This window comes from Syngnathus scovelli, chromosome 8 (genome assembly GCF_024217435.2).
Source record: "Syngnathus scovelli strain Florida chromosome 8, RoL_Ssco_1.2, whole genome shotgun sequence".
Taxonomy (NCBI): Eukaryota; Metazoa; Chordata; class Actinopteri; order Syngnathiformes; family Syngnathidae; genus Syngnathus; species Syngnathus scovelli.
Genome location: NC_090854.1, coordinates 11,214,226 through 11,238,124, shown reverse-complemented (window position 1 = coordinate 11,238,124; position 23,899 = coordinate 11,214,226). Strand labels below are relative to the sequence as shown.

Here is a 23,899-nt window from a genome sequence, read left to right as displayed (position 1 = left end):
CAAATTTGACTGCATTGACAACTTTGCGTCCGGTGAAGTGCAAACGTTTACAGCAATAATTCAATGACAAATGTTCCACTTTTTCTCCCTCAGTAATCCACCCTTATGCCACACACTATGCTGATATGACGCTGCGTCCAGTTTTTGTTAATGATGCTCAGATGTCCAGACAGTAAGTCACAATTTTCCTTCCATTTGCACACCTTTTGAAGTTTGAAATGTGGATTTGTGTTCTCTCCTTTCAGTACATTGGAATTGAGCAGTCGTCGACAAAATTTCGGTCGTGGTCAATACATGGAACTTGTAAGTTTAAGTTTTGATTCAATCATTGTAAAACACTGATATTTTTGAAAGTATAAAGTTGTGATATATCATTTTATGAGAATATCTAATATTTTTTTAAATATACTTTTTTGCTTGACTATTCAGTGTCTGATAATAGGCCATCACGATATAAGTTTTTTAAAAGTATATTTTATGAGTAGATTCTCACTTCTCACTTGGACATCAAGATTTATGCCCTTAAAGTCTAAGCGAGAACATTGATCACTAGTGGATATAAAAATGTCAACACAACTGTGTAAAAGGCATTTTTTAACATGAAACAAAAAAGAGGCAGCTATGAAATGTGAAAAGTACAAAATACAAAGTCTAATAAAATATAAAATGTATACATGGATAAAACTATCATTAAAAAAAGAACTTTATTGATGAAATGTGGAACGCAACAAAATCAAAAACAGTCGTTACAATACTAATTAATCTTAAAAGGTCATATCAGAACCCTTGTGAACTGTATCATGAATCCCCATGAGAAGGAATTTTCCAGGCAGCTCTGCAAATTAACCAATTTGTATTTTATTCAATCCATGGAAGGACAGTGATGATGCAAACAAGAAGACGTTATCAGTCTGGTGCAGTTCAGCTGCTTTGCAAGTATCCCCTCGCCCGTCCGCGTTAGAGATAAGGCCTCATCGGACTCCTCAGACTGTAGTGACTCGCATGACCAGCTCTCTTGCGTTACCACCAGCTTGGCCGCGAGGCTCCGATGGCCTCAAGTGGCTGAGCAGGTGCAGGAGGTTGTAGGGGCAATGCGGGTCGGCCACCGCGCCGCCATCGGGGTTCCCGTGCGTCCCCGGACCTCCTGCGGCCGCCGCTACGGTGGTGGACACGGTGCCGGTGTCAGTGGAGGCCACCACCATCAGCGAGGAGGTGGAGGTGGACACCCCGAGACCAGTCTGATAAGCCTGGCTGGGCTGTTGAGTCCTGTCCACCCCAACATCCTTCAGGTCAACGTTGTCCATAGACTTGTCATAGTTGAGGACCTTCCACTGCTGGTTGACAGCCTGCCAGCGGTGGAAGATGCGAAACACAGCGGGGCCCTCGTGGACGATCAGCGCTGTCAAAAGAGCAACGTTCGTTAGGTTCTTGCTTAGTTAAGCGCAAACTAGCAAAAACTGTCAACTTAGCATTTCGTTTGTTTTAAATTCCGGTTAGCAAAAGTGAAGTATTTGTTTTCTGGTGTCGTTCAATAATCTCTTAGAGCAGTTTGAAATTACTTATTGATTTTGTGCTCTTTGATCTCACGTCGGAGAGAAGAATCTATTTGTAACAGAAGCTTGGAATTTGCAGTTCAGCGTAAATAATCAGCTTAACCCTGGATGCTACGGCCAACAAAAAAATCCAGTTCTGGCAATGATAATTCTAATTACATGTTATTTAGTAGAGCCTTTTCACACCGGCATTAGGGGTTGTGAGTTTTAAAATTAGGCTCAATTATTAATATGCATTTATCCTGCTAAACATGATTGTCCAAGCTGTCTGTTTTCCCGAGTAGAGCAGGGAGGGAAAATCACTATAAACGCACCTTACACCCCAAGATAATTACTCAGGATAATCTTTCAATTCTGCCATAGTGTATGGGTGTCGTTCTGGTGTAACTTTGGGAGGGGCGATTCACAACATTTGCACCTGTTTGTAGTCATGGAAAAGAAATTTCTCTAACTACATTTAAATCGAACTTTTCATCTCAACCCTTTTACCACCTAAAACGTCAGTTGTGGTTGTAGATGTAGAGTAATGATCTTTGTAATTCTCTTTGTAATCATCGAAATAGGGATTTTTTTCACTATCCTTTCAGGGATCACCCCGATTTTCACATTGTTTAGTGAGAGACAAGACCTCATGTTTGTTTATCTTTTTTAACACACCCACGCTCACTTCCAATTAAGTTCATCTCTCATGACTCTGCTGTCAATCCTGACCACACTGGAGATAATCAACCCTCCCCTCCTTCACATCCTGCGTCTTCCTGCAGTGACACTCAAAGAGTTTTCCTAGTGCCGGATGCCATCCCATCGTCTTTCTCACGGGAGGATGTCGATTTTAAACCGGATGATGCTACAAATGTCACTTTCATCATCACATGCAGAAAATACCCCCACCCCCTTTCTCTCATCAGTCCTTCCGCGAGGGGCTCTCAAAGTGTCACTTAGTTAGAAATCTATTCAAATGTATGCAGTGAAAGCTACTTCAAAGATGAGCACGATCTTGCTGGGTGGATCAAATAAAAATGTGACCCTTCATTGCAGTTGCAATATTAACGCATTCGAATCATTTCCGGACATCATCCAACACAATATATTCCAACAGTTGTACAAATTAACCTCTGACATTTGATTTGCTTGTTTCCCTTAAAGCCATCAACGCCTGGCACGGAATGGAGCAGCTCACCTATGCAGACGACGTCCATGAAGCCGTACATGCCGTAGCAGATCTGGAAGAGCAGGTCTTGGCGCTGCCAACGTGCTGACGGGCTGAAGGAGGACCACACCAGCCAGGAGATGCTGGCCATCAAGAAGAGAGAGCCCAGAATGGCCGCTGCAATCTGCACTTTCTCAATCACTGTGAGTGAGATGGCCTGCCACTGCGGGACCACGTAAAAATAAGGTGATTGGGTGAGGGTACCACCGCACAGTTTTTCACAATACGTTATTTTTTCAGTAGCTCTTATCAATAAATTATGAAAATAATAGATCATTTTGAAAATCGATAAATCATGACCATGATGTTAGCTAGTCCTCGTTTCAGTTCTTTCCGTCTCACATCAATCCAGACACAATCTGAGGGGAGTCCTCGTACGCGCGGCACTTTAAGCAAGTGCTTAAAAATTGAATACATGATGTAAATAGACTGCAATGCCACCAAAGCACTTTATATTGTGAGATAGTCACCCGTTTTACCTCCCACACATGAGGCAGAGTTGCAGTATAAGGTACATTGAGTTCTAAATTGTGCTCACAAATGCTTCCTTCGTCAGGCAGTCTGGCAAGGGAAAATCTGTCATCCTTTTCAAGTGCAAATTGAATCCGTCCAATACTGTCAGCAGTTAGGGCAACTCGGCAGATCTCCACGGAAACATCAAAATGCCGACTTGTGACATTAAGAGGTGGGGACTGATTCTATTCCTCACCTGCAGTGGGTTCTTTGTGCTTATGGCGATGACCTGATACTTGTAATAACAGAGCTCACAGGCCCAGGAACCTCGCTCGCTGATCCACTTGATTAGGCAGGGTTGGTGGGTGCAGCGGACTGAGCCGCAGCAGCGACACGGGCTCAGGAGCTCCCCCTGCATAACAAAAATAATTAATGCAAAAAGAATTCATGTGGCATAAAAATGGCCTCACGCATAAGAAATGTGTGTTAGCTTAGTGATCTCAGTGTGTGGTGTATGCAGCGCACCACGCACACAAAACCGTGATGTTCGGTGACAATCGTGAGCCTTCTAACCCCAAATGAAATGTCTGTTGTAATACCCAAACTAATCTATGAGGGCAGCATGGTGCCACAGGATATCCAGACAGAAAATATAAAGAACGAAGCAAGTTTGGCTAACTGTTATCTCTTCTGTGTTGCTATGGCAAATTCTACTAGTCATTTTTATAGTGGTGATAAATGTTACACTAGTCGTTCTCAAGCTTTTTACACCAAGTACCACCCCAAAAAAAATTGAACGCTCCAAATATCACCATAACACTTGAGGACAGTAGTGTAGCGGGTCTAAGTGATCTTGAAAATCATACTATTGCAAATCACTAACATTATGCAGTTTGAGCAGTAACATTGTTCATAAAATTGGAAGATTGGACAAAAATGTTCAATACGACTGAACTGTACTTGGCCAGTGATTCTTTCACTGTGTTAGAGAGTCAACACAACCAGTTGCTCTTGTAGTTGTGTCCAGCACATAAATAGCAGAAATCTGTGAATAAAACAAAGCGAGTACACCTTGCTGACTTGATTGTAAAATGACAAATTAAACTAATTAAAAAAAATATGTGTGCTGAAATCAAGAGGGAAGGGAGTAGTGGGGGGTAGTTGGAGGAGAAAAAGGCCCGTCCACAGATGGTCCGAGTGGGCGTGTATTGGCAGGGCCATCAGAACACTTGTGACGTGTCCGGCAGGACTCGACACTCTCGCTGTGACTGTCCCGATGGCCGCCAAGAGCTGAAAAGCCAGGCTGATGAGCGAATGGGCGCATCCGATAACAAACGTGGCGTTCAAGCCCACGAGTGCAGGAAGTGACAACTAAATGTCCTTTTGTTGATCAAACAAAAGAAAATCGAACAATGTCCCCATCTGTATTTGGATGATGCGGCTTTTGTATTGTTTTGTGCTGCTGCATTATCACCAAAACATTTTAGTGCGTTGCATTTTCGACTCGATGCTCTCATTGTGGATGTAAATAATGACATGATGCTAAATTAGCAATAGCTTCTGGCATTAGTCAAAGACCTGGCTTCCATCCAAGTTCACTCCATTAACTTTAGGAGAAGGGAAATTGCAGGGTAATAAACTCTGCTACCGAAAGTGCATTTTTTTTAATTGGCAACAGCACTCAGACCACAAGCATTTCTTTTTATGAGCAAGGGCAATACGGCAGATATCTGGAAAAACAGGCCAAATTGTTTTCATGTGGTCTTATTCAAGTTCAAGAGGGGATACGTGGTATCGTTACTCGCTTTATAGCGGTCAATTCTGGTCCTTTTGTTTTAATATTAATAACAAACCCTAAAGATCCATGTCAAAACTTATCAGACAAACGGCAAAAATGAATGGGAACTTTTGCAGCATTATGAGATGCTTCGATAGGACAAATATGCAATATTATGCATGAGTCTGCTTTGCATTTCACTGGTGTGTCAAGTGATGATTGCTTGAGGAATAAATTGGAGCATTTTAAGTGAGCCGAGACATGAGGAAGCCCACTTCCCAGGAGATTAATTTAAGAGGTACGACGGTGTGCATGCGTGTGTGCGTGTCTGTGTGTGTGTGTGGTTGGAGTAAATCTATTGGTGTTTAAATGAGCGCCGTTATGGCTGAGATAAAATGGGGGAGGGAGGCCTCCATCAAGATGAGCGCGTTAGTTTTTTTTTTTTTTTTATAATTATTTGCTTTTCCTTTGGGCCATTTCCAACAAAATGGCAGAGCGTCTGTCCTCCGTAAGATGCAGGAAGCGTCACGCCGAGCCATATAGAAAGAATGACACTAACTCGTTCCCTTCCAGGCTTCTTTTTGTTCTGTAGACAAGTCCAAGTCCATTAGCTGTCTTTCCATTTAGCAAGAACAGTTTAGGATTCTGAGATGAAAACTAGAAGTGGTTGCTCCAAAATTGTACTTTTACATCCCCCTGCGGAACGACTGCATTCATTTTCGATAAAATTGTACATCATTTCACAAAGACCGTGCTATTTCATAGCAATTAGAGCGGGGATAGAACTGAATGTGACTTTGAGGGCAATGAGGTGTGGAAGCCAGTGCAGGTAATTTGGAATAACCCCGAGATAAATTACTGATGGTGTCCTAATGGGACGAGAGCAGCTGCCGCTCTGCTTAACCATACTCTGTGGCTGTCATTTCACACTGTCTGCAGCACTAGTCAAAATATATTTAGGTAACGAAAGGCTTAAATTGTTCATTGGTTCATTTAACTCCCACGCGTAACGTCTAGCTTGACTCGGAAAGAATGAGGAAATTGTTTGGTGAACAAAACAAGTGTTGAAGCTGTGATCATTCCACCGATCCAACCTGCCAGTGAGGCGGTGCCATTGTTGTTGGATTCTTACATAAGAGCGATCATCCTCATTATCTCATTCTGTTCAAACAAGAGGGTTATATTCAGAATTGGTCTCTTTGTATGTCGAGAGATTGTAACACAAAGAGAGAATTAGGTTGTAAAACATTGGATCTGGTTGGAAGCAACCGCAGGCGCCAGGTTTTTCGTTTATGTATTTTTAGACGGTGGCAAGGACGCTTGGATTCGCTCCCTCGTTTGTTTTAGCGGGACGCTGCCCGGAGGTTTGAGAGAGAGAGGGAGGACGACTTTCGCGGCTCCTGTGTGAGCACAGAGATACTGAATGAAGACGTTGAGTAGGGCTAAGAGTATCCACAAAACATCAGAATTTTTACAATGGGGCCTTCATCATATTCTAGCACCTTTCTTTTACTGCAGCAGCAACCTTGGAAAGTCATGTGCCAAAAAGCCATCACAAGGTTTTGTTGCTTACTTAAAGCGTTTTAACACTGCCACGGATGCTATTTGTTAGCCTCTTTATGGTGTTTGCCATTATGTGTTAGCATTAAGCTAGTGGATGTTAATGATTTATTTTTATTTTTTTCAAAAACAAAAAAAAATTAACTTTAAATGGAAGGGCCATTAAACAGCTTGAAGCCTTTTAATAGAATAATTGTTCACTATCTGTATTTTGATGAGTTTGATCACATCACATTCTATGTTTTCATTTACCGGTGTCACCTAAACTTGCACTGCTGTGATTTTATTCTGTTCACAGTCATTATAGCATTGCTCTAACCACAACTCTAAAGATTCAGCACTGATATATCTCTCACGTTATTTTTACTTTTTTTTTTTTTTGTCTCGCAGCCTTGGGGATGGAAGTGTTGTTTGGAGGATTGTCACATCAGATACAAGCCGCCTCGCTCTATGTGACAACCTTAAAAGCGAAGGCAGAAGAGAGGGACGACTAACATCCCTGCCGGCTCTATCACTCAGAGGCATGCAGGCCTTCCACTTATCTCCCCTTTCAGAAACGTGCACGGTTCACACCTCAGCAGATCCATATCTGCTTTTGGCAGAGAGACAACACCCCGAACACGAAGCGGGCTGGCGAGGGACAAGGACTTGAGGTAAGAGATAAGATGGCGTTCAATCAAGCTTTATTGACGAGCCTATCAAGGAGACGTCGATAATGTGGCGGGAGGAGGCCATGGGAAAGGCGTTGGGTTCTCCTCTGCTTTGTATGCGTCGCAAAAAGTGCTGACTGTGCGGAAAGATGGTGTGGGAAAGAAAGGGGGTGGGGAACGTACAAAGCAGCCTGTGGGCCTTGTCTTAGTAATAATTAAAAAGTGGGAGCTCAGAGGTGAAAAGATGCACGGGGATATAGAAAGAGCAATTAGCTGACAGATTGTAGGCCATTAACAAGGCAATGGCCATGAAATGATACTGTAAGTTGCATACTTTACATAAAAGGCAAAGGGACACACATTCATTGGCTTGCATTTTGTACACTAATTGATGGTGATGGTTCTATATAACTTCCGCTTTTATTTTCTGGCTACGGCTCTTATTTTCTATCAAATATTTCCACACGCGTCCATGAGTAAACCTCGTCGGCGTCGTAAAGCGAGACAAGAGTCGCAGTTGAAAGTTCTTTATAAAATGACCGATGACAGAAACATGATTGGCGTTTAAGCAACTTCAAACATTAAAAAAAATCGATGGAGAATAGTAAAGTTGAATGGTCAACCAATCGTTCAACTGCTAATTGCCACTTAGTGAGGTGATCTTACATTTTCCACTTCTCATTTTATTACTTTCATTATGGCGCTGCTCCTTTAAGGAGAGCAAAGGGGTCTAATTTTATGCATGGACAGGCCCAATGTGGTGAGATATTATGGAAAGATGATGAAAGAATTGTCATTTAAAGCGACATTTATGTGAAGTCAAGTGTTTGGATTTTTTAGTAGTACTCAAATGTTTCTGTCAATTATTTTCACCATTACTGGAAACAAATATCGACTCCGATTAATACGATCGGTATCAGCCCTGAAAAAACATCGCCCCGTCACTTCTAGTAGTACTAGAAATGCCACAAGATGGCGGTAAAGACTACTTTAGTATAAATGAAGCACCTCAACTCACTCCAATTTGAATCTTAGCAAAACAAATGCCACCAGATGGCGCCAAAGCAATATGTTAATTCACTAACGCTATTGACATTTTGTAGTGACTAACAGGATAGTATAACAAAATCAGCTAAATGGCAAACTATGGGTAATTTGAGTTACAAACTCTGTTACACAATTAATTAAACTCGTAAATCAAGGAACCACTGAACTCCTTTCTGTTTCTTTTTATGGGGTGGGGGCTGCGAAATGTTTCTAATGCCCTGGCTCAGTAAAGGTTGGGAACACTGCGGTATAGCACATATGCAAAGAGTCTACGCGGCTCCGTATTGTTAGTAAAATGTGCAACGAAGGAAAAAGCATTGCACTCACATGCTCCGGTCCCTGGAAGCAGATTCTGCATACGGGCGTCCTGAAGCCGCTTTCCGTGTAGCTGGTGAGGGAGAACCTCTCCTCCAGTTTGCCCTTCGAGCAGTCATCTGAGGAGCTGCCGCATCCGCGCAGCGCTGCCGACAGCTCCGTGGCATCCACCCAGCCCGCCACTGCCGGTCCTCGCTCGGCTCCAGCCCCGGCGGCAGCGGTGGCTGCTGCCGCGGGTGGGGTGCCTCGCTCGGTGACGCCCGGCTCGCGGCTCTGCGCGGCTTGTCCGCTCATGGGGCTGAGCGGAGGCGGCGGAGGCGCCGGCGGCCCGAGCAGGAGCAGCCTCAGGTCACCAAGCAGGACGCAGCAGCGGCTCTTCAGCATGCCCTGGCCGCGCAGCATCGGCCCTGCGGTCCCTATGTTTGAACCCGGCGACCGAGTCACAGCAGCACCGCGGCGCAGGGGCGCACTGCGCGTCCCCTCATGTGGCGCTTGGATGGGCTGACCTGACGGAATATTTACGACCTAGAATTCCGATTGAACGTCTTTTACCGTCCGGCAGAGACCAAGTAAATCCAAAAGGCAGACAAATCCCACGGATGTAAACAAGTGTCCGAAGCCATTGGGCGGAGTGAATGGAGATGCTGGAGGAGCAAAGTCTAACGTTAGATTGATGGGCTCGTGCATTTGACTAATAAGGATGTGGCCCATCGGTGACCACTGTTGTATTCTCCCTCACAGTCTCATTGGCCCGCTACGAACTACACCTGCCTTGAAACGAATATTAATTAAAGTCACGTCAATGTTATCATCGCCTTTTGTGGGAGCCAAATCGAGTCCGACGTGTCTTACCTGGCCAGGCGACGCCGATTTCTGCGCACCCTCCCACCCCCACCCCACTACCCAGCCCCTCCACACATGCAGTCAGTGTCGCCTCCGTGGGAAGCTACGTGGACGTGACCGACGAAGATGGGGGGTTAATCCAACGGGACTGTCGGAGTGTCCTGTCGTGGGCGGAAAAAAAAGCGATGAGCTGTGGTGCGGTGTGAGCACTGACTATGTTTGCTGCCGAGTGGATGCTGCCGAGCATCATGCAGCCTGGGACAGAGCCCAGACCAGACGCCCCACATACGTCATGCGTGTAACCACACAATCAGAGGGGGAAATTATGTTAATTATAATAAGAAAAACGGAAGAAAAATATAAAAATAGGTCTACTCTTTTTCACCGGTAAAGCTCAAAAGTCACCTCAGTTTTCTGAGGTAATTAAAACAACCTCGCTCCCCCCTTCTCATACAGTAGCAGGGCTTGCGCTTGCTTTGTTGTTTGGCCATTTTTTACATAATTTAAAAAAGAATCTCAATTACACTATATTTTGTCCTATTTGTCTAGCTCAAAATGCCTCATTGTAGGTAGGTACATTTTCTGTTAGTCCTTCTATCTATCATTTGTCTTTATTCTTCAATAAAATGATTAACCCATTAGTTTATTTCTTGCAGTAGGTAAAAATACAAGAAAAAAAGCATCTGTATTGAATTTAAACCAATGCTTCCTCCAAGTAAGTGCCTTATTTATTTGTCAGTTTATTTCTTTATTCATACCCTCTGTGCAATCGTATTTATTTGAAATTTTTATCGTCTGTGTAATCACCTTTGCGCTCCACTGTATGTATACGGAAACGGTGCATTTGGGACACGCCCTCTCCACGTGTCGGCTTGTTATGTTACGTCACTTCCTGCGCGCCAGATACGTGGTATACGAAATATCCTCTTGCCAGTTGCAATTTGCCACCACGATCTCGGAAAGTTTCTTATTAACTTTATACACCTCTTAGAGGATGTTCTTACGTTATATTTTGATTACTGTTCCCCCAAGCAAAGTTTCACTTAATTCAAGGTAACGCAAATTGATATACTGAGACATCTTTTTACGCATTGGCTATCGTCATTGGCAGCTAGCGTTAGCTTGTCTGACAGTCCAGATGTGGCCACTCGCTCGCTGTTAAGTGAAGTCGGGTGGAAGTTATGTCTACGTCGCTGACAGCCGAGCAGCAGCGACGCATTGAGGAGAACAGACGGAAAGCTTTGGAGAGGAGAGCCCAGAGGCTCGGACAGAATGCTACTGGCCCACCGGACCAAAGCACTACAACCGCACCGAATCTGTTTGCTCCGCCCTTGAAGCGAGAAGCACACTTCGTCGCTAACCACAAGGACACAACGGTTGACAATGGAATCTCATCGTCCACACTCGTGAGGAAATTTAGTCGTTTATTTTCCAAATAAATCATGTACTTTTAGATTATAATTTATTCCAAAGGAAAAAAAGTTGTAACTTTGTATATGATGTTTACAATTATGATTTAAAACTATTTGGAAATGATGATCATAAATGTCTAAACCTGCAGGTACTGAAGTGCGACAAGGATGAAAGCAAATATTTTTGCAGCGGATTATAGTCTTGCCGTCAACTTCAGTGCTGGATTGCCTCGTGAGGATTGTAATTCAATGCAAATGCTGTCTTCTTTCATAGACATCTTCCAGAGATGCACCTCCTCCCACCAAGCGCCAACACGTCAACCAACCTGCGATGAGCACTGACAGCGGCATTAGTAGTGTGAATCCTGTTCAGCTCAGTTTTAAGCAGCCCTCTCCAAGCAGTGCAGCACTGGCCTCCTTTTACAAACAACCAAACAAACCCACCTCAGACTCTCTAACTTTAAAGACTGTGCCAGCTAAGAAGCCTGCAATATCCACCTGGGGCAAATGTGTGCCGCACACTGACGGACGCTTCAGGGTGGAGGTGGCCTACCATGCAGAACTCATTACTGCTTTTAAATCCATCCCATCCAAGATATACGGTAAGTATGCAGATAAGTAGAGAGTAGCACAAAAGCATGTAAACCCATCTGCCATGTAAATAAATTTCACTTGCATACAAATTTGGGTTATGTCGCCAATGTGGCAATGGAACTCCATCAAAACCGAGTGTGCCCTGTTTATTTTGCTTGTAGACCCTGCCAACAAAATGTGGAACTTCAGCATGGAGAACTACCAACAGCTAAGTGTGTTTCAGCAGTATGCAGCATGGCGCATGCATGTGCACCTTCCCCTTTCTAACTTGTGGTTTATCTACTCCACCGCAGTGACCCAAGTGGCCTCCATCACGTCTGTGTCTTTGAGGCCCCTGGAGGGCGCCGAGGCATTGGACATGGCGGCGGTGACCAGCCGAGCTCAAGACGGCTTTGCGCTGACCGCTCTGCTGAAGCTCTGCAACGGCTGGCAGAAACCGGGGGCCGACATTCAGGGCCAGTGTGTCCTGGTGTCGCCCTCCAGATTTGAGCTTGATATCGCTTACCATGTCGACGTAATCGCAGCATCCAAGCAGATGCCGACAAAGTCTTACGGTACTACTTTGATAGCCCTTAAAGAATTGTGTTTTTGGATCTGTCGTCTAAAGCCTTTCTGTCGTTGATAAATGTTTGCAGATATGAAAACAAGGAAGTGGAGCTTTTCACTGGAGGACTACAAGCGACTGAGTGAGTTGGATATATCACACTCCTGTCGTTTGCCATCTTGTGTCATCGCACCGCTTTCCATTCTCAGTGGAGCTCCTCGGGGGCATAGCAGCCGTGGAGGTGGAGCCTCTTCCCCGGGCGGTGATCCAGGCTTTTTCTGCAAGGTTTGAGGGGCCCCGAGCCAGGAACTTAGACATCCCTCAGGCTGACCTGTCCTGCGTTGACCCCATGATCTCAAGCAGCCTCATGCCCTTCCAGATGGAAGGAGTCAAGTAGGAGGGCTCTTTTTGTAGTTTTCATAGCAAAAAGTATTTTCAGAGTAACTCATTGTGTAGTAATGTTAAATATATTGACACAATGTAGTAGTTCAAATATGTGATTTAGAATGCTACTCTTTTGTATTGTACTTTTTGTACATTTCCATTTTGCTCTCATTTGTGAAACAGTCACATAGTTTTCTCTCAAGTCTTCAGTTTATCCCAGAATGCTTGCTCATCTCAACCATCTCCTCGCAGTTATGCGGTGTCCAAGCAAGGTCGCCTGCTCCTGGCCGACGACATGGGCCTGGGAAAGACCGTGCAGGCTATCTGCATCGCCGCCTACTACCGGAAGGAGTGGCCTGTACTGGTGGTGGCGCCGTCTTCTGTGCGCTTCACCTGGGCTGAGGTAAAAAAAAAAAAAAAAAAAAAATCATTATGTATCATAAGTTTTGGGACACGCTATAATGATAAATTTGATTATTTAATCGCCCCTTCTGATTAAAGTTGGCAAGAACCACTGACAATTTGGTTCTAAATATAAAAGTATAAAATATATAAATATAAAATATACAAGTATAAAATATTGGCCAGAGTGATAAGTCTGTGGTCAAGTCAGTCCCTGCCATTGACGGCTATAAAAGTCAGAGATCCATTTCAAGTGAGAGGGCTGGCAGTGAATTTAAGGGGTATTTTTTTTTTTTCTGGCCAACAATCAATGTTCAATATTTACAATAAATCAAGCTAATTAGAAGACATCTAAAGCTTGTGTTGTTGAATCATTGGTCAAAAAAAGAAAAACTTCCTTTCCACCAAAGTCTTCTGGGCTTATCTCCAAGCAGCAATAACAAGCCACTGGCAGAGCATTTTTCGATCAGACAGTCTTCAGGCAGTTGACAAGACCCCCCCCCAGCCTGCCCTTTAAATGGCTATCAACTGCATTTCCAATCAGAACTCGGAATTGCTGCAGGGAGCGAAGTCAGATGATGTGGTAAAGATCGACTTGGGTCTTATCTTAGCTGCTAGCTGTGCTCTTAGGCCAAATCAGCCACCAAGCACTGATACAACAACATCGTGAGTTGAGGAGGAAGGGCACAGGAAAAAGTAGCGCAAGTCAACCAAGGGTCAGAAAGATTTTGCCACAGTCTTTGATACTAACAATATATTCCATGGATAGCTATGGTCGTGATTATTCGAATAAATGTCCCCAGCCACTAATGAAAAACTATGCTGCATGTTTCAGACTTTAATTAATTCGAGGGACCATATATATCTAAATTTGTGGGTGCTGCTGTTTTAGTTAGCAACAGATTCCAAACTTACCTCCAACAGGCTTTCCGTCACTGGCTTCCGTCTCTGAGTCCCGACAGTGTCAATGTGGTGGTGAAGGCAAAAGACAACCTGCGGGCAGGGCTCGTCAACATCATCAGCTACGACCTCCTGAGCAGGATGGACAAACAACTGCTTGGGAATCCCTTTGACGTCCTCATCATGGTGAGCATGACCAGTCAGGTTTTTAAAATGTCCATTTGAGTATATAGACTTGGATTAAAAAAAAAAAAAAATCTTCCCTCTTTGCAGGATGAGTCTCACTTTCTAAAGAATATAAAGACGGCTCGTTGTAAAGCAGCATTGCCATTATTGAAGGTGCTTGTCTTTTATCTTTTTCTCAATTACACTTAGGTTTATACGCTTCCTATGTACACCCTGCACTATTTATTTGAATTTAAAATATGTCCTACTGAAACTCAGACAGCCAAGAGGGTCATCCTCTTGTCAGGGACCCCTGCCATGTCCAGACCCTGTGAGCTCTACACACAGATCCTGGCTGTCCGACCCACGCTATTCCCTCGCTTCCATGAGTTTGGCTTGCGCTATTGCGATGCCAAACAGGTAAACTACTCACAAACACGTGCTCGTACAGAATTGTTGGTTATTTCAAACACTTTGTTTGGTCACATGGATTCATGTTTTGCTCAGATTTGTTCAAATTAGTAGTATATGTGTACCCCGCTTTCCCCAATTTCATCCAGCAAACCTGGGGTTGGGATTACTCGGGCTCTTCCAATCTGGGCGAGTTAAAGCTGCTGCTGGCCGAGAGTCTCATGCTGCGGCGCCTCAAATCCGACGTCCTCTCTCAGCTTCCTTCCAAACAGCGCAAGGTTGTCACGGTGACCATCAACGGGGTCAGCAACCGAACTAAAGCAGCTCTGTCGGCTGCCGCCGCGGAGTTAACCAGGGTGCATCAAAATGTGAGTTAGGGCAGCATGCTTCAGTTTTCCTTCTCCTCCGTGATCTGAAATGCAATCAGTTGTTTTTCTTTTTTGGCTCCATTTCAGAAAAAGAGTGAAAAAGAAGCTCTTCTCATTTTTTACAACCACACAGCTGAAGCCAAGCTGCAAGCCATTACGTGCGTATACGTACTCTTCCTTTGCAAACAAAATGTCAAACGTGGTTGAATGTGATAAAATCCATACAAGTAATTTTATGAGAAAAAAAAATGTCGACGCCGTGGCCGTTGTAAAGCTATTGCAATGTCATAATTTGAAGACAATAAAATCAGGGGTCAGAAAATAACTACAATATTATGAAACAAAAAATAGCATTTTCATAAAATTGTGACTTGTTTTTTTATGTCTTGCATTGTAAAGAAAAGCGGCACTTTAATGGTTTGTCCACCACTGACAGGGAGTACATCACAGACATGCTGGAATGTGGGCGAGAGAAGTTCCTGGTGTTTGCCCATCACAAGTTGGTCCTGGATCACATCACGAGTGAACTTGCTAAAAAGGTGAGTGATCATGAAAGGAAACAGGAGGAGGTCAGGCAAAGCAGACAAGCTATCAAATGACACAGAGTTCAGACATCGTTTAACCCCCTACTCTCCTTAAAGCTGCCTTCTTACCATCTTCCTATAAGATCAGAGAAAACTATACATCATTGTCTAGGCTCCAGGAAAGAGCACTTAAGGCTATCCCATTAACTTACACTCCAAGTGGAATTTTCCAAAGCTGTCTGAGCCATCATCACATTAAATATTTAAGCACCAAACAGTAAAAAAAAAACAGAACAGAGAATTCAGGCCATGTTGATAGGAGCTATCCATCCGTCCGTTTTATGCGCTTGGTCATATACTCTTAGCAGAAATGTCCATTTTTAGAGAATATAGGTTTTCATTTTTCATTACTGGAAGCCAGGAATATTTTGATTGATTTCACAAAAACGTTTTTCTAAACAGATATTTCTGAAAAGATGTTTGAAGAAAAGAAGATTAATATATATATAAAAAAAAAAAAAAATCATACTGATAGCATTGCACCAATAGAAATGACTGTGTTTTCCCGTGCCATGTTCTCAACAGGATGTCTCGTTTATTCGTATCGACGGCTCCACGCCGTCGGTTGAGCGCCAGCATCTTTGCGACAAGTTTCAGCATTCGGGCAAAACGTACGTGGCCGTCTTGTCCATCACCGCCGCCAACACGGGCCTGACGTTGCACGCCGCCGATCTGGTCATCTTCGCCGAATTGTTCTGGAACCCCGGAGTAAGGACTGACGATAAGAATGATGCATCAAATATTTTTATATTATGCAAGGACATTCCAGTACTGTCGTTTTGTTTTTGTCTGAATCATGCTTGTGACTAAAAGTGGGGCTACTCGAAAGTCATGGTGCCAATGTATTTGTGCATGGCAGGTTCTTATCCAAGCTGAAGACCGGGTCCATCGCATCGGTCAAACAAACAACGTGAACATTCACTACTTGGTCGCTCAAGGAACAGCTGATGACCACCTGTGGTATGTAGCGTAACCATCAGCACTACTATGGAGAATGTGGGAATCATGTCCCCCCTCCTCCCTCACAGGCCAATGATCCAAGGAAAAATGAAGGTGTTGGAGCAAGTGGGCCTCTCTGAGTCAGACCTCTCAGCCAATGCAGTGACAGGTCAATTCCACTCTAAGGTAGCACCCAATTTCCTCTATGCCCAATGATTATATTTTTTGCTGCTTTTTATTTATATATTTTATATGGTACATATCTTTTTGGGGGGGATTATTTTTTTCTTACTCTTCAGGGTGCACTAGACAGAGTTTAGGGAGCTCATGTTGCATCCAGTGGGTAACGTCCTTATTTGAAATTGTGCAGGATCTCAATCAAAGGAGCATCATGGAGATGTTCGAGAGGTCTTTCAATGAGGATGACAATGACGTGGATGCGTGAGGCCAGTAAGATGATTCAACTTGATCACAAACCATCATGGTAAAGACTTACGGATAAATCCTTTTACCCAGCGGAGAAAGGAAAACTGAATGTATTGTAAATAAAGACTTGATCAGAGACGGAATACTGCAAGTTGACAAGTCTTTGTCCACATTTGGGAAGCATGTTGAAAGCAGTTGTTTTCCAATGATGATCAGGGACGTAATTCTGGTCCTTCTTTCACTTCTGTGTTTGGACCATGAGGATTTGATTTTTGTGTGTCACCTACGTATAAAGGAGAAAACAATAAGGTCATTTTATCATCAATGCATATAAATGCACATGCTGACTTCAATGCAAACTACCAAAAATATATACGTATATCTTGTCAAAATTGAATAGTGTTTTCATACAGAATTCTATGTTCAGCTTGTTCTATTTTAAGGCTCTTTTTTAAAATAAACAAATTGTATATTTTAGTTGTAGGCGACTTTCTATGTTGTTAAAGCAGTTATGCAACAACCACGTCATGGTGTAAGTGAGCTCCGTTTGTTCACCAAAGATGAGCTGGATCTCTTCCTGGGCATGCTTCGGATTCGAGGAGCCGTGCACGGAGTTACGGAGGATGTCGGAACCCAAGTAGGCCCTCAGAGAGTCAGGGAACTCCCTCTTTGCCCAGTCGGGATCTGTGGGACCCATGGCGGCCCTCCACTCCTCCACTGCATTTTCCTTTTCTAGGACCATCATCACACAGGGACCACTGACACGAGAAGACATGGTGGTCAATTATGTAATATTTAGACCAAATAACACGACTGATCGAGTTTTCTTATGACTTGGAAATCTAGAAAATGTTGGACTACAGTCTGAAACACGATCAGACAGATGCACTTCTCCAAAAATGCCGACGTTCCTAGTCTTATGTCAAAGCCAGAAGGTAAGCAGAACTGCATTAATGACTTTTAAAAAAAAATAATTAAACTTATTTTAAGACTGTGCTGTACAATCGTTGTCACATTAAAGGAACTGCGTAGTGTTTAAAATTGTGGGTGAAAAAAAAACTGTAAAACAAGTCCATGTATCGGGCACCACATGAGCTTCAAAGTGATATTGAGGGGATGTGACACCAAAGTCTGAAGTGCTTTGTGCTCACAGCCTTCAGTCCGTTCTATTCGAGCCGTTGTGTAATAGCTAAGTGAATGCAGCACGAGATGGTCACTGAAGCAGAAGATGATTCCACAACTTAAAATGTCTTGTTTAAAACAAACATGATAGATAGACTTTGTGGCTGTATGCCTGAAGCTAGCTGCTGATCATAAAAGAGCTTAAAAATGTGTTGGGACAGGGCCAAGTGCCCCCTTTGGTGGTGTTGATTGTGGGTCGGGGGGGGGTTCAACTAACCTACACATGAACTCCACCAGCTGGTTGAAAAAAGGCCGCTCCCTTTGCTCCTTGTAAAATTCTTCTGCCTTCTCCTTGGAGAGAAGCTTCTCCTCCATTCGCGTGATGGAGAACCCTCTGTTGCGGATCTCCTCCAAAATTGTGTCTGTAGGGGAGGAAATAGTCAGCTTCTATAAACCCATAAGCAATGTGACTTTCTTTTTATTAATGCTCAACCTTTGTGTTTTTCCACGGCATCTGGTTTGATGACAGCCAGTGTTTGCTGCACGGGGAAGAAGAAGCTGATTTCCCTTGAGGCCTCCTCAGTAGACCCACTTCCATGCAGCTGGTTGACCGGATCTCCTTCTACATAATAACGGGCCCTGAGACTACAAGTCACACAGGAGGCAGCATCACGGTTACAATCAAGTTATTGTTCGTTACAGCATAAGGAAGACATTGCAGACATTGCGATCTCACCATTCAGGCTCCTCCTCAGCGGCTTTTTTGAGATCAGAAGGACCAAGCATGTTCTTCCAGTGTTGTACAGCATCTTCTCTGGTAAGCACCAAAGCAAGCACCCGCCCTCTATGGACATGCACGCGGTGAGTCAACACTTTATCAATATTGGCCACCTTTGTGCTCCAGTTACCTCGTCATGCTTTGTAGCAGTGCAGGGAAGTAGTCGTCCTCGTTGCGGTGGACGTAAAACTCTTTAACTTGCTCTTCTGTCAACATCACCTCTCTTTGGAGTGACACTTTGAAGCCTGACTTGTTAATATAGGTCAGAATTTCCTCTAAAGAGACCACACATATCAAATATGTTCTTGTATCAGTGCTGGTAAGACAAAAAGATGTTCATGTTTTGGACAGCAAAAAAAGTTTTTCTTAAAACCATCGGCCATTTTCAATATTGTGTACATTGAACCTTGTCGTTGGCTTTTTAAGGCGGGGCCTGATCTGGTGAGTGACGTGGGTGTCAGTGAATGACAGTTTGTGGTTTAGTGTGATGTACAGGTGCAATTGCATTTTATATAACAACCACCTTAGTAGTTGCAAGCACATGAATATTTGGCCCGGACCCCACCTCTGTTTTCCCTGGCAACGTCAGGCCGGATGAGAGCCAACGTCCTCTCCGCAGGCTCTTCCCTTGCATCCTGCGCCTTTCCCGAGGCTGTGCTGAAGTCAGGGAAGAAGAAGGCAAGCTCCCTGCCGGCCCCATCCCTGTCCTCGCTGCCATGCACAGCGTTGAACAGCGTGCGCGTGCCGTATTGCGCCCGCAAGCTGCCGGCACCCGGGATGGGGGGAAGGGGAATAAGAGAAGAGCAGATGGTGGCTCGGCTGGTGGTGGGACCGCCACACGTATGGGTGTGTCTTATAGAGCAGACGGATCCTTTTCAAGTGTGCAAGGCTGACATTCTTTTATACTGGTGCATGTAGTGTCTAGTTGTAGATTGTGATATTGTTTCCCAACCTTTAATTGAGCCAAATATTTTTCCTCGAAAAACCTCATGGCACAGCATCAAACCAAAAATATCACAAATATTATGCGGTCTTGTTTTCCTTCACTATTTATGTATAGTACTTTATTTGACGTAAATAATTTTGGGACCAGTTTATTGACATTTTCTGTGGTGCAGTTCAACACACTTGTCTCCATTTTACCTCTCTGGCTTTTCTCGCTTGGCTTCTTCGATGTTTGCAGGGCCAATGAAGCTGAGCCAATCTTGCACCACGTCAGATGACTCCTCCAGACGAGAGAGCACCAGAATGTGCGAGGGCCCGCTGGACATAAACTGCACCAGGTCTTCGAAACAATCCTACAGGTCAACACACACAATATTTATATAATAGATTTATGTCTCATAAACCCAAATCTACCGTCTCAAGAAATTGGATTACTTAAACAATTGAATAAATAATATGGAAAGTAGGTCACAGGTAAGTCTTGTGATAAGTATTATTTTGATGGGATTAATCTGTTGTCCTAGAATGTAACATTTTGAACTGAATTACTATAAAACTTAGTCTAAATCACTGAACTGTATCAGTATATTGTGTAACTCAGCCGTTCAAGAAAAAGATGCCTGTTTATCCTCTTTCTGCCATATTTAGTAATTCTTAAATCTCTCAAGATTTCATCGATTTACAAATTGCCCACAAAGCAAAATGATTCTGCTGATCCAGCAGATGGATTTAATCCCTTTACTGTAAATACGTACCTCCTGTCGATGCAGACGGATTGAAGGATTTAAGATTTCACTCCCATGTGAATATTTCTTTAAGAATTCATATCAACCAATATCATCCTTAGTTTTTCCCCGTGTAGAATTTGCTGAAGTGGACACTAACATGAGTGTGTGTACACGGTGGATATTGGATTAGATGGTAATCAATAAGCACTCCATTTGCCTCTATAGTTTCTGCATCATACTGTACATGTTTGGGAATTAAACTCTCCCGTACCTCTGAGTCTTTGTGCTGGTAAAATTCTCGCGCTTGGGTCTCGCTCAACGTCCGTTCGTCTTGGGCCAGGATCTCAAATCCTGCGTCTTGTATCTAGTTGGCGACGTGAAAATTAATTTCTTACAAATAACACGCGAGGTGGGAGAATCATGATACCTGTGTACCTTCATAATGATTTCATTAGCCTTGCCATGAGCAACAGCATCTGGTTTGATGATGGCAACGGTGTAGGACTTAGTGGCAGGAACTGCGATTGGAGAGATCAACAACAGACAGAAAGAATAAGAATTGTTGCGGTTAAGACATTAATTTGCATTGTTGTCTGTGGAAGGAGATAAAAACAAGTGGATTGTTTCCACAGCACCTATTATTCTTTCTCCATCCTCTGAATAGTGATGAGCCTCCTGCTCTTCTATCTTCTCATCATCTGGGAGGTCATTATCGACAACCTGAAAGTTACACTACGTAATTAGCAGGAGTCAAACCCTAGAGGTGGTGTACTCAATTCATTCCTCAATCTCATACACATCCCTAGTGAGTATGAGAAAATGAATTTTGAATCCAATTAAATTCTGGGTTGACTAGAGTCTCACTGAGTGTTGCAGCTGAATTTTTACCACTTTACGTTGACCGCCGTGGTCCAGCATTAACTTCTCCTTGGCCAGTTGGTCTACGATCATCCTCTGAAGGAGGGGTGCGTTGGCCCCTCGCAGCACAGCCACTAGCTCGCCACCCTGGAACAGTCAATATAAGGAGCCCACCGTTCGCTGATTTCGAGCCTTCGATGAACCTAAAAAGTATGCTTTTGAAATGGGGGCAAACAAATGGAACACCGAGTCTGACTCACCCCATAGAACAGGAAGGTGGGCTCACATTTCCCTCGATATTTCTCCAGAGCATCAATGCTGTCTGCCTCAGCCTGTAAACACGCACACTCACATTCTAATGTGAATTGTTGAAAGCATTTTGCAAAGTATCATCCAAGGACCACAGATTTTTTATTTAATTTAATTTTATATACAGCAATATTTATTGCACTGCTTACTGTGGCGAAATGCAACAAGTCGTCACCGAGTTCATTGTTGATTTTTCGTAGGAGGCTGATCACAGCTCGACAGGGACCACACCACTGCTGATACACGTCCACCACTGAGGAGACAAGAGGAGGGATGCAGTTTTCGCAGTTACCACGAGAGGTCGTAAGATTACAATCAATTACAGTTCAATCACCCAACACGTGCGTTAACGACCTCCCTCAAATTTGCATTGCTGACAATACATAGATTTTAATAAAGTTTGATGTGTATGCAGCGCTTACCCGTTAAACCCTTTGTTGCAAGAATCTCCTCCCATTGCTCTTGGTTTGTGGCGGAAGCCTGAAGTGGAAAAAGGCGAAATATTATCTGAAGAATGGAACTACTTACCATGGCAGTAAGTGCAAACTTTTTTTAGTTTCTGTCTATTGAAATAAATAAATACCCTGATCGTCATACCTGCAAATTAGTTTCTTTCTTCTTACCAGCCATTGCAGTCAACCCAGAGACAATATGTACAGTATACTGAACTAAATATGTGCGTGTGTCTAAAAGTGAAAAAAGTAGCGTAAAATGCATGCGTAAAAGCCAATACAACGTGTTGCTGTCGCTGGGCATTCGGTTGCTTGGCAACGAGTCCCCCATTTCCGGCGCCATGACAAAAGCTTTAAAAATAAAAAAAAGTTGCATTAATAAAAGTCGAGTTATTATTGACCCTTTTTTCAACATTTAGCAGAGAAAGGACCGAATGCATAAATACTGTAAAAAGAATACCGTGTGAAATTACACATTCAATATACTTAATAGCCACCAGAGGGCTCACTTGTTCAAAAAATGACTCAAGTCAAACGTTCAACAGCCAAACCATTTAAGGCACACGAATAAGAATGATAAATAATGCTCAGATTTGATTAAGACTATCATGGAGGCTTGCCCTTTAATTTATCACTGTTTATTGATATGCTTGAGCTTTGTATTGCACTGCATCATACTGAGCGTTTTCAAATGTATCGGCCCTCTCAGAGAGGTAAATAAAGTAACAATGCTGTTTGCTTACAGACCTGAGTAACAGTTGGTCTCTCAAGGTCGTAGTCATCATTTCAATCAGCATCGACGACACAGGGAAAGCAAGCGGTTTCAAGTTCAATTAATAATTTATCACAAATAGGCCCTGATAGGAAGTGGGTCACCTCGGGAAACAGTGCTTATGAATTAGGTGCTTGTGATGTGGAGACTTGCCTGGAGCTTAGACACTGAAGGTGGTGATGTAGCGTACTGCTCTGATGTCTATTTGAGAAATGGATTGGAGGCGGGTCATGCCGGGGTGCCACTTGACTGACAGCTGATGGAGAAACAACTTGCTGAAATGCATGGCAGTGATAGACAGGAAAGGCCCGGTTGCCATTTTAGGAATGAAGGCAGTCAGCTGCCAGAGCGTTTGGGATGTAGTAAAACTGTGACTTTGTGTGCGGGAAAATCATCTGTGTGTGCGCAAGTGTGAAGCTTCACAACACTCGTCCCCTTAAATGTAGGTCACTTGTTGTACAAGCAAAACCTACAAGGCCTAATTAGCGCTTGTGTTGTCTCCTTCGTGTTGACACTTATATTTTCTTGAATAAAGTCTTGTCGAGATGCCTCAGGCAGAATAAGCTCATTTTGCTAAATGAGATCTAGTGTGAAATACTACCAACCAAAATAATATATCACAACCTTTAATATCAATCTGTTTTACTAAAAGTTAAGGGTACATTCGCAATTTCTTGAATTTTTTTTACCAATATACTACGTTGGGTTGTTTACTTTTGCACATGTATGATGTTATGTTAAAACTCTTGTTCGTATGATTAAGCTTTTATGATGGCAACATATTGAGAGTTCATAAATTGAATTGCCAAAAAAGCACCGAGCAGTTCAAGGGTACAGTCGAGCAATGTGTTTGACTTTTGAGGTTGTGCTTGAGTTACTTGCCATTTCAAAGCAGCTATTGTTTTAAAATACAGCTAAGATAGTATCTCTAAAATGTCTTTTTTTTTTTCTTCTACTAATGAGTACCCTACATGAAATCTGACATCCAACTAAATTCTCATGTGAGCGGAACTGGCCAAAGAGCCAGGAGATCAACTCACTTGAATGCCTAATTCACATGAATTTCAATGACCTGCTGCACTTAAAATGTTCAACTCTACTGCCTCAACCTCGGGGGGGATGTCACACTGAAGTATCTTTTGAACTCGCACAATTTCAAGTGTTCTCTAAGTGCTACATCCTTATGTAAAGTGACAATTAAAAACGTTTTTTTTTTTTATGTATAGCACTGAAAAGGGCACGTCTTTTTAGTGATTCTGAATCTTCTGTGCTCAGACCAATAATTCAGATGGCTGAGCTGCACTAATTGCAATCAATCGTGAAAACAAAGTAGTAAATGGGTTCTTTTAACTATCGTCAGTCAAGACATTGTGCTTCAGATCCATAATCTAATTAGCC

The 23,899-nt window shown here is 43.2% G+C and overlaps 3 protein-coding genes across 3 annotated transcripts; 1 reads left to right on the top strand and 2 right to left on the bottom strand.

Annotated features, from left to right (window-relative positions):
* Nucleotides 1-685: 685 nt before the first annotated feature.
* Nucleotides 686-10,077, bottom strand: marchf4b (membrane associated ring-CH-type finger 4b). The gene is made up of 4 exons (XM_049727397.2): nucleotides 8,578-10,077; nucleotides 3,473-3,628; nucleotides 2,734-2,926; nucleotides 686-1,399 (listed from the first exon to the last, which is right to left on the bottom strand). Exons 1-4 carry the CDS (start codon nucleotides 8,965-8,967, stop codon nucleotides 984-986), a joined length of 1,155 nt encoding a protein of 384 aa, XP_049583354.1. The 5' UTR covers nucleotides 8,968-10,077; the 3' UTR covers nucleotides 686-983.
* Nucleotides 10,078-10,313: 236 nt separating this feature from the next.
* On the top strand, nucleotides 10,314-16,680 carry smarcal1 (SWI/SNF related, matrix associated, actin dependent regulator of chromatin, subfamily a-like 1). Its single transcript, XM_049727380.2, has 17 exons — nucleotides 10,314-10,814; nucleotides 11,095-11,422; nucleotides 11,576-11,626; nucleotides 11,708-11,968; nucleotides 12,050-12,100; nucleotides 12,168-12,351; nucleotides 12,595-12,745; nucleotides 13,669-13,830; nucleotides 13,918-13,983; nucleotides 14,089-14,229; nucleotides 14,370-14,588; nucleotides 14,676-14,746; nucleotides 15,025-15,127; nucleotides 15,698-15,880; nucleotides 16,032-16,132; nucleotides 16,201-16,297; nucleotides 16,482-16,680. Exons 1-17 carry the CDS (start codon nucleotides 10,590-10,592, stop codon nucleotides 16,554-16,556), a joined length of 2,469 nt encoding a protein of 822 aa, XP_049583337.1. The 5' UTR covers nucleotides 10,314-10,589; the 3' UTR covers nucleotides 16,557-16,680.
* nme9 (NME/NM23 family member 9) lies at nucleotides 15,904-22,059 on the bottom strand. Its single transcript, XM_049727389.2, has 16 exons — nucleotides 21,875-22,059; nucleotides 21,700-21,757; nucleotides 21,427-21,530; nucleotides 21,229-21,300; nucleotides 20,999-21,115; nucleotides 20,746-20,830; nucleotides 20,546-20,628; nucleotides 20,382-20,474; nucleotides 19,581-19,735; nucleotides 19,003-19,199; nucleotides 18,568-18,712; nucleotides 18,396-18,503; nucleotides 18,153-18,304; nucleotides 17,937-18,081; nucleotides 17,093-17,295; nucleotides 15,904-16,820 (listed from the first exon to the last, which is right to left on the bottom strand). Exons 1-16 carry the CDS (start codon nucleotides 22,031-22,033, stop codon nucleotides 16,750-16,752), a joined length of 1,947 nt encoding a protein of 648 aa, XP_049583346.2. The 5' UTR covers nucleotides 22,034-22,059; the 3' UTR covers nucleotides 15,904-16,749.
* Between the last annotated feature and the right edge of the window lie 1,840 nt (nucleotides 22,060-23,899).

Excerpts from the sequence above, each read along its gene's own strand:
- marchf4b (XM_049727397.2), bottom strand. The coding sequence starts at position 8,967 with ATGCTGCGCGGCCAGGGCATGCTGAAGAGCCGCTGCTGCGTCCTGCTT. Across the intron at positions 3,629-8,577 it reads GCTTCCAGGGACCGGAGCAT|GGGGAGCTCCTGAGCCCGTG; the intron begins GTGAGTGCAATG and ends TTTGTTATGCAG. Across the intron at positions 2,927-3,472 it reads GCACAAAGAACCCACTGCAG|TGGCAGGCCATCTCACTCAC; the intron begins GTGAGGAATAGA and ends GTGGTCCCGCAG.
- smarcal1 (XM_049727380.2), top strand. The coding sequence starts at position 10,590 with ATGTCTACGTCGCTGACAGCCGAGCAGCAGCGACGCATTGAGGAGAAC. Across the intron at positions 11,423-11,575 it reads CATCCCATCCAAGATATACG|ACCCTGCCAACAAAATGTGG; the intron begins GTAAGTATGCAG and ends TTTTGCTTGTAG. Across the intron at positions 13,831-13,917 it reads CCTTTGACGTCCTCATCATG|GATGAGTCTCACTTTCTAAA; the intron begins GTGAGCATGACC and ends CCCTCTTTGCAG.
- nme9 (XM_049727389.2), bottom strand. The coding sequence starts at position 22,033 with ATGCCCAGCGACAGCAACACGTTGTATTGGCTTTTACGCATGCATTTT. Across the intron at positions 21,301-21,426 it reads ACTTGTTGCATTTCGCCACA|GCTGAGGCAGACAGCATTGA; the intron begins GTAAGCAGTGCA and ends GCGTGTTTACAG. Across the intron at positions 19,200-19,580 it reads AAGCGAGAAAAGCCAGAGAG|CTTGCGGGCGCAATACGGCA; the intron begins GTAAAATGGAGA and ends GGGTGCCGGCAG.